Source organism: Macaca mulatta, chromosome 3 (assembly GCF_049350105.2).
Source record: "Macaca mulatta isolate MMU2019108-1 chromosome 3, T2T-MMU8v2.0, whole genome shotgun sequence".
Lineage (NCBI taxonomy): Eukaryota > Metazoa > Chordata > Mammalia > Primates > Cercopithecidae > Macaca > Macaca mulatta.
In genome coordinates, this window is record NC_133408.1 from 80,017,837 (window position 1) to 80,031,935 (window position 14,099).

Sequence of the window (14,099 nt, forward strand, 5' to 3'; positions counted from 1 at the left end):
TCCAGTATAATAGATAACATAAATTTTTAAAAATCACAACTTCTGGAAATCAAGACACACTTAGAGAAATGCAATAAGCACTGGAAAGTCTCAGCAAAAGAACTGGAAAAGCAGAAGCAAGAATTTCAGAACTCAAAGGCAAGGCTTTCTAATTAATCCAGTTCATCAAAGACAAAAAAAAAAAAAAGAATTTTTAAAAATGAACAAAGCCTCCAAGAAGTTTGGGATTATGTTAAACATCAAAACCTAAGAATAATTGATTTTCCCAAGGAAGAAGGGAAATCTACAAGTGTGGAAAACCTATTTGAGGGAATAATCAAGAAAAATTTCTCTGACCTTGCTAGAGATCTCCACATTCAAATACAAGAAGTCCAAAGAACACCTGGGAAATTCACTGAAAAAGATCATCAACTAGGTTTTAAGAAACCCTCAAAACCATGCAAATAAGCACATAGTCATCAGGTTATCTAAAGTAAAGACAAAGGAAAGAATCTTAAGAGCTATGAGGCAAAAACATCAGGTAACCTATAAAGGAAAAGCTATCAGAATAACAGCAGATTTCTCAGAAGAAACCCTGCAAGCTAGAAGAGATCAGGGTTCTATTTTTAACCTCCTTAAACAAAATAATTATCAGCCAAGAATTTTGTATCCAGCAAAACTAAGCTTCATGAATGAAGGAAAGATATAGTCTTTTCCAGACAAACAAATGCTGAGACAATTCGCCACTACCAGCCCAGCTCTATAAGAACTGCTAAAACAAGCTCTAAATCTTAAAACAAATCCTCAAAATACACCAAAATAGAACCTATTAAAAGCATAAATCTCACAAGACCTATATAACAATAGCACAATGAAAACAAACAAACAAACAAACAGACATTCAGGCAACAAATCCTATGATAAACAGAATAGTACCTCACATCTTAATACTAACATTAAATGTAAATGGCTTAAATGCTCCACTTAAAAGATACAGAATGACAGAATAGATAAGAATTCATCCACCAAATTTCTACTATCTTCAGGAGACTCGCCTAACACATAAGGACACACATAAGCTTAAGGTAAAGGGGTGGAAAGAGATATTCCATGCAAATGGACACCAAAACCAAGCAGGAGTAGCAATTCTTATATCAGACAAAACGAACTTTAAAGCAACTGTGGTTAAAAAAGGACAAAGAAGGACATTATATAGTGACAAAAGGACTAGCCCAACAAGAAAATATCACAATCCTAAACATATATGCACTTAACACTGGAGCTCCCAAATTTATAAAACAATTACTACTAGACCTAAGAAATGAGATAGATGGCAACACAGTAATAGTGGGGGACTTTAATACTCCACTGCCAGCACTATTCAGGTTATCAAGACAGAAAGTCAACAAAGAGACAATGGACTTAAACTATACCCTAAAACAAATGGACTCAGCAGATGATTACAGAACATTCATGTGCTACAGAATATACATTCTATTCATCAGCACATGGAACATTTTCCAAGATAGACCATATGATAGGGACAAAATAAGTCTGAGTAAATTTAAGAAAATCGCAATTATATTAAGTACTCTCTCAGACCACAGTGGAATAAAATTGGAAATCAACTCCAAAGGAACCCTCAAAACCATGAAAATTAAATAACCTACTCCTGAATGATCACTGGGTCAACAATGATATCAAGATTAACATTCAAAAATTCTTTGAACTGAATGATAATAGTGACACAACCTATCAAAATCTCTGGGATACAGCAAAGGCAGTGCTAAAAGGAAAGTTCACAGCCATAAATGCCTACATCAAAACATCGGAAAGAGCACAAACAGCCAATCTAAAGTCACATCTCAAAGACCTAGAGAAACAAACGAACTCATACCCAGCAGAAGAAAAGAAATAATGAAGATCAGAGTAGAATTAAATGAAATTTAAACCAAAAAAATGCAAAAGATAAATGAAAACCTGGTTATCTGAAAAGACAAATAAAATTGATACACCATTAGCAAGATTAACCAAGAAAAGAAGAGAGAAGATTCAAATAAGCTTGATTACAAATGAAACAGGAGATATTATTACTGATACTACAGAAACAAAAAATATTATTCAATTATAGTATGAACTCCTTCACACATATAAACTAGGAAACCTGAAGGAGATGGATGAATTCCTGGAAATATGTAATCCTCCTAGATTAAACCAGGAAGAAACAGAAACTCTGAACAGACCAATAACAAGCAGTGAGATTGAAATGATAATTTAAAAAACTTCCCAACAAAATCAATCCAGGACCAGACGAATTTATAGCTGAATTCTATCAGGCATTCAAAGAAGAATTGGGACCAATCCTATTGACACTATTCCACAGGATAAAGAAAGTGGGAATCCTCCCCAAATCACTCTATGAAGTCAGAGTCAACCTAATACCAAAATCAGGAAAGGATATAACAAAAAAAGAACACTACACACCAATATCCCTAATGAACATAGATGAAAAAATCTTCATAAAAATACCAGCTAACCGAATCCAAAAGCGTATCAAAAAGATAATGCATCATGATCAAATGTGTTTGATACCAGGGATGCAGGGTTGATTTAACATATGCAAGCCAATAAATGTGATACACCACATAAACAGAATTAAAAAGAAAATTCACATGATCATCTCAATAGATGCAGAAAAAGCATTTGACATAATCCAGCATTCTTTATGATTAAAACCCTCAGCAAAATAGGCATAGAAGGGACATAACTTAAGGTAATAAAAGCCATCTATGACAAACCCACAGACAATGTTATACTGAATGGGGACAAGCTGAAAGCATTCCTCCTGAGAATTGGAACAAGACAAGGATGCCCACTTTCACCACTTCTATTCAGTGTAGTACTGGAAGTCCTAGTCAGAGCAATCACACAGGAGAAAAAAATAAAGGGCATCCAAATTGGTAAAGAGGAAGTCAAACTGTCGCTATTTGCTGATGATATGATTGTGTATTTAGAAACCCCTAAAGACTCATCCAAAGAAACTCCTACAACTAGTAAATAAATTCAGCAAGGTTTCAGGACACAAAATTAATGTTCACAAACAGTAGCTCTGCTGTACACCAAGAGCAACCAAATGGAGAATCAAATCAAGAGCTCAACTCCTTTTATAATAGCTGCAAAAAAAAAAAAAAAAGAAAGGAATATACCTAAACACGGAGGTGAAAGACCTCTACAAGGAAAAGTAAAAAACACTGCTGAAAAAAACCATAGATGACACAAACAAAGGGAAACACATCCCATGCTCATGGATGGGCAGAATCAATATTGTGAAAATTATCATATTGTCAAAGCAATCTACAATTTCAATGGAATTCCATCAAAATACCACCATCATTCTTCACATAACTAGAAAAAAAATCCTAAAATTCATATGGAACCAAAAAGAAGCCCGCATAGCCAAAGCAATTATTAAGCAAAAAGAACAAACCTGGAGGCATCACATTACCTAACTTCAAACTATCCTATCAGGCCATAGACACCAAAACAGAATGGTACTTGTATAAAAATAGGAACATGAATGAAACAGAATCAATAACCCAGAAATAAAGCCAAACACTTACAGCCAACTGATCTTTGACAAAGCAAACAAACAAACAAACAAACAAACAAAAACATAAAGGGGGAAAGGACACCATTCAACAAATGGTGCAGGGATAATTAGCAAGCCACATGTTGAAGAATGAAACTGGATCCTCATCTCTCCCCTTATGCAAAAATCAACTCAAGGTGGATCAAAGACTTAAATCTAAGACCTGGAACCATAATGATTCTAGAATATATGATCAGAAAAACCTTTCTAAACATTGGCTTAGGCAAAGACTTCATGACCAAGAACCAAAAAGCAAATACAACAAAAACAAAGATAAACAGATGGGACTTAATTAAACTAAAAAGCTTCTGCACAGCCGAATAAGCAATCAGCAGAGTTAACAGCCAATCTACAGAGCAGGAGAAAATCTTCACAACCTATACATCTGACAAAAGACTAAGATCCAGAATCTACAAAGAACTCAAACAAATCAGCAGGAAAGAAACAACAAATACCATCAAAAAGTGGGCTAAGGACATGAATAGACAATTCTCAAAAGAAGACAGACAAATGACTAACAAGCATACGAAAAATGCTCAACATCACTAACTATCAGGCAAATGCAAATCAAAACACAATGTGGTACCACTTCACTCCTGCAAGAATGGCCATAATGAAAAAATCAAAATAATAGATGTTGGCATGGATGTGGTAAAAAGGGAACACTTTTACACTATTGGTGGGAATGTAAACTAGTACAACCACTATAGAAAACGGTGTGGAGATTCCTTAAAGTACTAAAAGTAGATCTATTGTTTGATCCAGCAATCCCACTACTAGGTATCTAATGAGAGGAAAAAAATTCATTATATGAAAAAGATATTTGCATACACATGTTTATAGCAGCATAATTTGCAATTGCAAAAATATGAAATCAGCCCAAATGCCCATCAATCAACAAGTGGATAAAGAAAATGTGATATATATGTAAGTATGTGTATATATACATATATATACACCATGAAATACTACTCAGCCACAAAAAGGAACTAAATAATGGCATTCACAGCAACCTGGATGGAACTGGAGACTATTATTCTAAGTGAAGTAACTCAGGAATGAAAAACCAAACATTCTTATATTCTCACTCATAATTGTGAGTTAAGCTATTAACACACAAAGGCATAAGAATGATACAATGCATTTTAAGTATGATACAATTAATTTTGGGGACTTCGGGAGAAAGGCTGGGAGGGGAGTGAGGGATAAAAGATTACACATTGGGTACTATGTACACTGCTTGGGTGATGGGTGCACAAAAATCTCAGAAATCACCACTAAAGAACTTATTCATGTAACCAAGCATCACCTGTTCCCCAAAAACCTATTGAAATAAAAAATAAAATTTAAAAAAGAGACATTACTATAAAGTGTAGAAAAATATTTCATTAATTACTGATAAGCACATTCTCTTCCAATAGAATATAAGGATTAATTAAAATACTTTTACAAAAGAATTCTATTTATTTTAGCAAGTTATTGTAAAAAAAAGTTAAATGTTAGTTCTTTCCAAATAAATTCATAAATGCAACATAAAGTCAATTAAAATTCCAGTGAGAAATTGTAGACACAATGCTTTACAGTTCTTTCTTTACATCCACAGAACAGTGTTTAATCGATTTTTATGTGCCATATTCATTGCTGCAAAACTAGTGTCGAGAACATCTAACCACTCTTAAAAATAAATATCTCTCTGGATCAGAAACTGAACAGAAAGCTGGAGGTCGGGTCTCAACCTGTTGGCTGGTGAGTGCTGGGTTTAAATTCATAAATACAGCTGTGAATTTGACTACCCATCAAGTTACAATGAGTTTGCTGTAGTGGGAAAAAAGAAAAATAGATGCCTGGGGCCTTTTAACAGAGTACTGAAAACAGAATGGGATATGAGGACATCCATATAAGGAGGCACAGCACAGGAGCGGTGTGTGGAGAACAAATCGCCAGAAACTGGCTGGGAAATTAAAGATCTAAGATTTTAGTTTGTGATATTGAGCCCAGTTTGCTGTTAGGGTAAACTTGACAGCACACAAATCAAAGAGCAAATTGAGCACAGAGAGGTTTAGAGCAGGTGATTACTTCTTGCAGTAGAGAGAAAAATAATTAACATTAGTCCTGATCAGAGCAGGGGAGAAGGGAAGACACGCTACCATACAGGTGCAGAAAGGGGCATGAAGGCACCATGCCCTGAATGTTCCCAACCAAGCGCACAGTTTAGAAGGAGATGAAGAATCCCTGTGAAACGGGACTGAGGTAAGAGTGACATACAGGAGTGCATGAGTGCATGTTACCCACAGAGGCTGTAGGGATCATCTGGCCTCAGGCAGCCTCTGAGTGTGCAGGGTGCCCAGGGACCTCACGTATGTTAGAGCAAGGGGAATAAACATCTTGCCTACTCCTCTAGAGGCGGCTTTCTTGGTTTTTAATGTGTTCACTGTCCCACCCTGAAGGAGTCATGATCACCTGAAAGAGGAAGTCTGGGTGGGAAAAAGAGGGAAACCATCTGGCCGCTTAGGCTGATGGGCACATTTGAAGCTTTATCCAGAGGATAATAAAGAAGAACCACCCCTTTGCCATTTCCTGCTCCCCTTAGTTCCATGTGCAGAGAGGAGCTAGGCACTTCCAATCCACTCTGATACGTCCCAGGGAGGTCTGCCTGTGGCTGCTCTGTGATAAGACCTCCTTGACCCTTTACTCCAGCTGGAAGTACTGAGCTCAGTTCATTCATATTTGGAAACTTTTCCCCCCTTCAAAGAAATTGGAAGGTAAATTTGGAGGAAAATGATGTTTTCAAATTTTATTCCACAGGACTGAGGGAATGCTGGGGGTTCTCTGGGCTTGTTATCTCTTTAAGCAGCAAACGTGGTGAAATCTGGATCTTACCCCATGGGAGTCCTGATGATAGCATGTCCTGAAGTTGGAGAAACTTCACCATTCAGCATTTTGAAAGTGGTGCTCTTCCCAGCTCCATTCACCCCTAGAAGTCCAAAGCACTAAGAGGAAATAAAGTTAAGTAAAGCACACTCAATCAAACAAGCTAAATAAATAGAACAAGTTAAATAAAATCAAAATTATATTAGAAACAGCACTTGCTTTTAGCCAACTCTGGGTTGACTTTGTTGGTTTGTGTTATTTGTGGAGTTTTAAAATGACAATATCGTATAAAACACTGTATAGATTACAAAGTCCTCTCAAAATCATCATGGCACTTGAGTGGTATAAGAATTTCAGCAGTAATTTACAGACAATAAATTCATGTGTGGAAAACTCAAGAGGATGAGAGTAAATGCCAACTATCCCAAATTATGCAGAGATAATATAATATTCTTTGGAAGTCACATCATTATAATTATTACTCTGATTTCATTTTTGTATATTTTAAAGATTTTTTTTTTTTTTTTTTTTGAGACGGAGTCTTGCTCTGTCGCCCAGGCTGGAGTGCAGTGGCCGGATCTCAGCTCACTGCAAGCTCTGCCTCCTGGGTTCACGCCATTCTCCTGCCTCAGCCTCCCGAGTAGCTGGGACTACAGGCACCCACCACCTCGCCCGGCTAGTTTTTTGTACTTTTTATTAGAGACGGGGTTTCACCGTGTTAGCCAGGATGGTCTCGATCTCCTGACCTCGTGATCCGCCCGTCTCGGCCTCCCAAAGTGCTGGGATTACAGGCTTGAGCCACCACGCCCAGCCTAAAGTATTTTCTTAAAAGATTCCATCTTCTACTGTATATACGTGTGTGTGTGTGTGTGTGTGTGTGTGTGTGTGTAGTGCTCATAGCTTTCTTATATATCTTCTTTTTCCATTAAAGAGGCTGTAAATTCCTGTAAATTCACTCCTAACTCAGAGTCTAGGCTAATTCTGATATTAATTCTATATTCTGACATTGAGCATAGAGTTAACTCAGTTCTTGATCCAATCTCGCCTTACAGCCAGCGTGAAAAATGGCCTTCTTGCTGTCTTTTCTACACTTTGTCTCTATCATGTGCCTCATCATATACTGTGCCTGAGAGTCCACCTTGGTAACTGTGTCTCTCTGGTTCTGTCAATCTCCTGCCAAGACAGGTGTTTTCTGATGGCTAGGAGCTGCGATCTACGGATACAAACTGGCTTCCTGGCTTCTCAAATCTTGGAAAGTGACTGCTTCTGGATTTTCTGCCACCAAGCATCACCTAACCATCACATAACCCTGTTTTGGACCTCTGGATTTCACAACTCCCCTGAGTTGCTACCTGCTTCAATTACCATGTTTTCCCCACTTGCCCTGCATCTCTCCCACCATCTGCAAGGTGAGTCCGTCTCCCTCCAGGCCTACCCTGTCCATGTCCCAGGGTACCCACCATCAGCTATCCAAATTCTACCAATGCTTTAAGGCTTAGCTATAAACCACCTTTTTAATAAAGTTCTCCCCACGTACCCTGTCCTCCCACCTTTCCTTCCCTGCCTACCCAGCCACCGTCTCTGGACAATACCACTCACGTACCTTTCAGTTATTTTTAGAAAATACTTTAATATATACAAAAATGAAATTGGGAAGATAATAATTATTATGATGCTGTGCTTCCAAAAAATGCTATATTATTATATCATTGTCCCCGCCTTGGGACAATGCTCATGCTCCCATGTAACATAGTATATGCTTATGATATTTTGTTTCCTAATTGATTATTAATTTCTAAATGGAGAAGGACATATAGTCGATGACAGTTCAGGTAATGACGAACTGCATACACAATGGTCATCTTACAAGATGACAATACCATATTTTAACTATACCTCGTCTATGTTTAGATACACAAATACTTGCCATTATGTTGCAATTGCCTACAGTATTCAGCACATGCTATATAGATTTGTAGCATAGGAGGAATGGGCTACACCATACAGCCTAGGCGTATCATAGGCTATGCCATGTAGGTTTGTGAAAGTATATTATATAATGAAATCACCCAATGACACATTTCTCAGACTATATCCCCATTGTTAAACAACACAGGACTGTATCTCAGTCATTTCTGTATTTTCCACAGACTCTTGCATAGCACTCTCCATCTAGGTCATTAAACTGTAACGCTTATAAGAGGTTAAGAGAATAAAATCCAACTTTAAATGGCATCTTGGATCATTTAAGATACCTGGAGCATCATTCTTATCAATGTTTTACAAGTTTCTCTCTTAGCCCTGTTGGGACTCAGAAAATAATACCCCAAAGTGAAGGCCTCAAAGGCAGCCTCAGAATCAAAAGTTTTTCTCTGACCTTCCCTGCCCTGCTGTCTCCGGCCCCTCTTTCTCCCCTGAGGCGGTCATAGAAACTAGAATCTCTTTTCCTCAAAGCCAGCCATAAAACCTAAAAATATTACCCTAACTTCTCCCCCCTGATGTATTTTTCAGTGCAAAAATTAGCCCTAAAGAAGTTATCTGACCTACCTTGTTTGACTGTAGGTCATAAGACAGACCTGCATTCCAGAGAGGGTCCTGCCCCACACCCAGAAGGAAGCAGCAGAAAACCACACACCACCTGTTCTCACTTATAAGTGGGAGCCGAACAGTGAGAACACGTGGGCACAAAGAACAGAGAACAACACACACTGGGGCCTGTCAGGAGGATGGGGGAAGGGAGAGCATCAGGATAAACAGCTAATGCACGTGGAGCTTAATACCTAGGTGATGGGTTGACAGGTGCAGCAAACCACCTTGGCACACGTTTATAACTATGTAACAAAACTGCATGTGCTGCATGTGTATCCCAGAACTTAAAATAAAATTTTAAAAAATAAAAATAAAACATCTAGATAGTATCTCAAAAAAAAAAAAAAAAAAAAAAAAAAAAAAAAAAAAAACATCTAAACAGAGAGGCCTTGCTGGGCTTCCCCTCTCAGTCTAAGAGCATTAATTGGGTCATACTATTTTTGTCCAGCCATATTTCTACATGGCTGTCCGTATTTGGTTGAACCTAAGCATAAATATAGACAGTTTCCCTGTATCTTTCGATCTTCATTTCAACTCTTATTTTCTCTAAATCTGAGCTGCTCTTGTAGCATGTAAAACTATAATCAAATAAATTCATAGGTTTTTTTTCCTGTTAATCTGCCTTTTGTCAGTTGATTTCCAGTGAACTTTGGCCCCCCCACACTACTTTGCTTCAAACTACTATGGAAAGGTACTGGCAAAACTCTAAATAATCATGAATTTTAAAGGAAGGGTTAAAAAAATAGTTCAATAAGATGGGTAAGATTGAATAGCCAGTCTTAGAGCAGAAGCTAACAACTACTAAAAAAAAAAAAATTCTTTCTTAACATTTTGTCCTCATCTACCAGAAATCATAGTTCAGAGAGTAAGAATACGCCTGCATTACTTCAGATTGGTTTCTTGGCTTCTCTTTACCTCAGAATAGTCATATCTGAGACACCTACTGTCGGATCACAAGTAGAACATAAATACCAATCAGATAACAATATAACCTATTTTGAATTTCTCAGGAGCTGGGAACAATATGAATGCAAGGTGCTTTTTTATTTTTAACAGTTAATTGAAGGCAATCACTTCCAGAACTGATTTCCCTTTACACATTAAGCTCAAATCAGGAACAATTTATATGACTTCTGTCAGTTCTGATTGAACATTATAACTAGAATTAATGTCTTACCTGTGAGAAAAAACTTCCTGAGCTATTGCTATGGTGGGTGAGTGCTCTTTACCTTTTCAGAGTAGCATTTTGCCAGATTGGCTTAATTGGACACTTAGAGTATTGATGTCCCAGTAAGAGATAAAAGTGGTCCTTAATTAGATTAAAAGAAAAATTTCCTCAGCAAAAGTTATCCCATAGCCCAAGTCATAATTAAAACTATGCAATCACATGAAATTTTTAAAATTATAAAATGAAATAAATCCTATCAATCAGCCAAGTTTTTACTATGAAATAGTCAACAGACCTTCTTTTGGTTCTGCTACTACTGATTTTGTAGGAATTTCCAAAATTTGAAGGCTATTTTTGGCTCTGATTTCAAATATTCTGAGAATAACACAAGCAGATCAGCAATTAGAGTTGCACAGGTTCACAACAGAAGAAGATTAAAAATAGAAGCTTCATTACCTCTCCTTTTGGTATGCCCAAACTAATATCTTGCACAGCAATAATCTTCTGGAAAGAGCGTCGATAGTGTTTACTAAGGTTGTATAACACAAGAATGTCTCCACTGGTCCTTCCTTCAAACACCCTCATTTCCTCTTTTTCAACATCTATATCCTTGGAAGATTTGACTATGCCTTGGAGAGTAGATTGACCCCTGGGAAGATGAAATCAGAGTGAATTCACACCTGGCAAATGATACCGGAATAGTCTAGAAGAGGGAAAAGGGTCAGAGATTTGTAAATAATGGAAGATACTGCCTTTGGACTTCTGCACAATCAACTTTGTCCAGAGCACCCCAGTTCTGCCATCCTGATTATCAGGCAAGAATCCATTTTTATTGTCTAACATAAATGAAATATACATGTTCCTAAAAGATACTGAAATGGATTGACACTAAACTACAGCTAGTTTTGAATTTTATGAATAATAAAGTCATGCCAGACTTTTATACTAAATGTCAAAATAGCTTATCACAAAATTATTATAAGGCATTTACCTAATAAGCACTTTTACTAAAAGAGCCATTTAATAAATTAGACTGCATATAAAAGTACTCAAACATTGTAAGTTTATAGTATATGTTGAATCATATAAAAGGATTATGTAACCAGCACTTGCACAATACTTTGCAAAAAGTATTCAATAAGTATCTATCAAAGTAATGCAAATTTCATTTTCAACTCTTATTTTCTCTAAATCTGAGCTGCTCACTTTTTAATCTTTATAATTTTCAATCTGACACATTTAACTTTCAGATAAATTTCAATTTCCCCTGCAAACTATAATACGCCATTTTAACTATTAAAATATATTTAAAATATTAATCATTTAAAATATATTTGATGATTATATTTTAATGATTACCACTGAGTTAGTATCATAACCAAAATCAGTTACCTGGCTTTGACAATGTAAATTGCCATGTAGTATATCATTATATTATCATTGGGAGAAGCTAGGTGTAAGGTACATTAGCAACGTTCGATAATAATTTTATAACTTCTTCTGATTATTAAATTATTATAAAATAAAAAAGGTATCAAAAATAAAATCCAATATTCATGGCAAGCTCCCAGTATCCCTGGCAACTTTTCTTTATTATTTTTCCACACCTGAAATCACCATTTGACAAATATATAATTTATTCTACACAGAACATAGATGATGAGAAAAATAGCTAGACACTCAGAATTCTATCTTATATGACCTCATTTATATAACGTTCAAAGGCATGAAAAATGAATCAATAAAAATAAAAATAAGGATTACAGTTACCTAGGGTGCAGCTATTGATAGAGAAGTTTACAACAGGCCATCTGAAGTGTTGGTAGTATTCAGTTTATTAGTGAGAGGGGGTTACATGAGTGTGGTCAATTTGTGAAAATTCATTGAATTTTACACTTTTCTGCTTGAATGTTATTTCCCTTCCCCAGATGATGGTGTGTTTATTGACCTTCCCCCTGTCCTGGACTTCCAGAGGTCTTCACACTCCAACAGGAAGCTGTGCCACCTGTATTCCCTCCTGCCTGGCAGAGCAGTACTCACAGCAACCCACATTAGCTTGCTCATCCTCTCCTCAGGAGGATTACCGGGGAAGCTTTATGAACAGCTCCTGGGTCTCATCCCCAGAGCTTTTCATGGCAGAGTTCCAGGAAGGGGCCCAGGTGTGCACATTCATTTACATCTCCTCAAGGCATTCTGGCTGGTGGAGACAATTGACTGAGGTTACTTCTGATCCACCCACTCACAACAATCCAGTGTCCTAATACAGGAATCCAACTATGCCCAGCAATGTGCCACTTAGGTATCCTCTAATTGAAAATGACTAACCAATGATCTCTATATTAAATAGGAAGAATTCAGATGGGACCTAGGTATAGTAGGATTTTCCAGATATGCAGTATATCTCACATCTGAACCGTGTGGCTGTTCCAACCCAGCCAGCACGTAGGGTATAGAGAGCAAAAGTGCAGCTCCAGGCAGGAGACAGAAAAGGCAGGAACTAGGGTCCAGGTCCTAATGGAAACCTGAATTCTTGGCAAACAACCCAAGGCCAGCAGCAGGACAGTGGGACAGCTGGACAGGAGCCAGCGCAGGTTAGGGAAGGACAGCAAGGAAGTGGGATCTCAGCACTCACGTCCAGCAGTGGGTGCAGGTGACAGGGGCCCTGCTTAGGCTGGGAAGGCAGGATCTATCCATTCCCAGTTGCACAGGGCAGGGTCTTCCTATTTTCTTCCAAGATTCAATTATGAGTCGCATATCAATACTATAAAGCAACATAGATGTGCCCTAATAGAGAAAGAGGGCGTAACAGAAACACTGAGAAGGCATCAGCCCAGCCCCAGAGTCAGGGCAACAAATATCCCTGTGGGGATGGCAGGGGGATCACAAACACCTTCACTGAGCAGAAGGCACCACACTTGACAGGGGGGTGGGGAGCTTGCTAAGAACCTTGGGCTTTACCTTTCAAACAATGATTAGTGGTTTAGTTAGATCTGGGTTTTAAAAGTGAATTGACTGGGTCATGCAGTCATTATGACAGTTATCCATAAAACAGTAGTAAGCAACTAGTGTCTAAATTCACTTAAATTTCTTTGCTCTGTAACTTTCATGTAGAGAAAAGAACTGACTCTTTACTGTGGATAACAAGGACATTATTCTAAAATACAATTCAACTTATACTTACAACTCCAGAAAGTAAAGGTAATACAGATTTTTTTCTTTAAAGAAAAATCTTTTGATACTATAGGAAAATGGAGTACCCTGAAATCTGCCAAGGGGGATCCTACATTCTAGGTTTTTAAAATAGACTAAACTAGTAAGGGACATCAAAGAACAAATTATGTTTAAAAGACACTCCGTATTTTACTCCAGGTTCATTCAGCTATTGGAAATCTGCAGACTCCCGGGTGACGTGGCCAATTCAAAAGCACATTGGGATTTATATTCAAAATTGTGCCTACTTTCCTTTATTAAAAGGGGTTATGTAACAAAATATGTCAGGAAATGGCTGAAAGGAAAAATAATTCTATGAGGGGATCACCATAAATCATTAATCATGTGTCTTTATAATCCTTAATAGATTTTCTAGTGACATGGTCTTAATTGGTAATTTCTCCAAAAAGGATCCCTCCCTCAAGTAGAGGTCAGAAGGAAATACATAGCTCTTGGAAAGAGCAGGCCAGTGAACCCAGACACTTGGGTATGGAGGGGAAGCCATACCATTGTGGACCCTACACAGGAAAACACATTGCTTCCTTATGTAGTTCAAATGTCTTATCTGACAATATTTCAGATATTCTTGCAAGGCCACATTAAATCCTATTTATAGTAGTAGGAATGCATGTG

General features: G+C 37.4%; 1 protein-coding gene across 1 annotated transcript in view; it reads right to left on the reverse strand.

Annotated features, from left to right (window-relative positions):
- The window catches only part of ABCA13 (ATP binding cassette subfamily A member 13), a 513,939-nt gene that overhangs the window by 131,400 nt on the left and 368,440 nt on the right, over window positions 1-14,099 (reverse strand). Inside the window, exons 54-55 of the mRNA XM_077997982.1 lie at window positions 10,713-10,905; window positions 6,509-6,618 (exon numbers count right to left, since the gene is read on the reverse strand). Coding sequence (XP_077854108.1) covers window positions 6,509-6,618; window positions 10,713-10,905 — 303 coding nt within the window. The remainder of the gene's footprint in view (window positions 1-6,508; window positions 6,619-10,712; window positions 10,906-14,099) is intronic.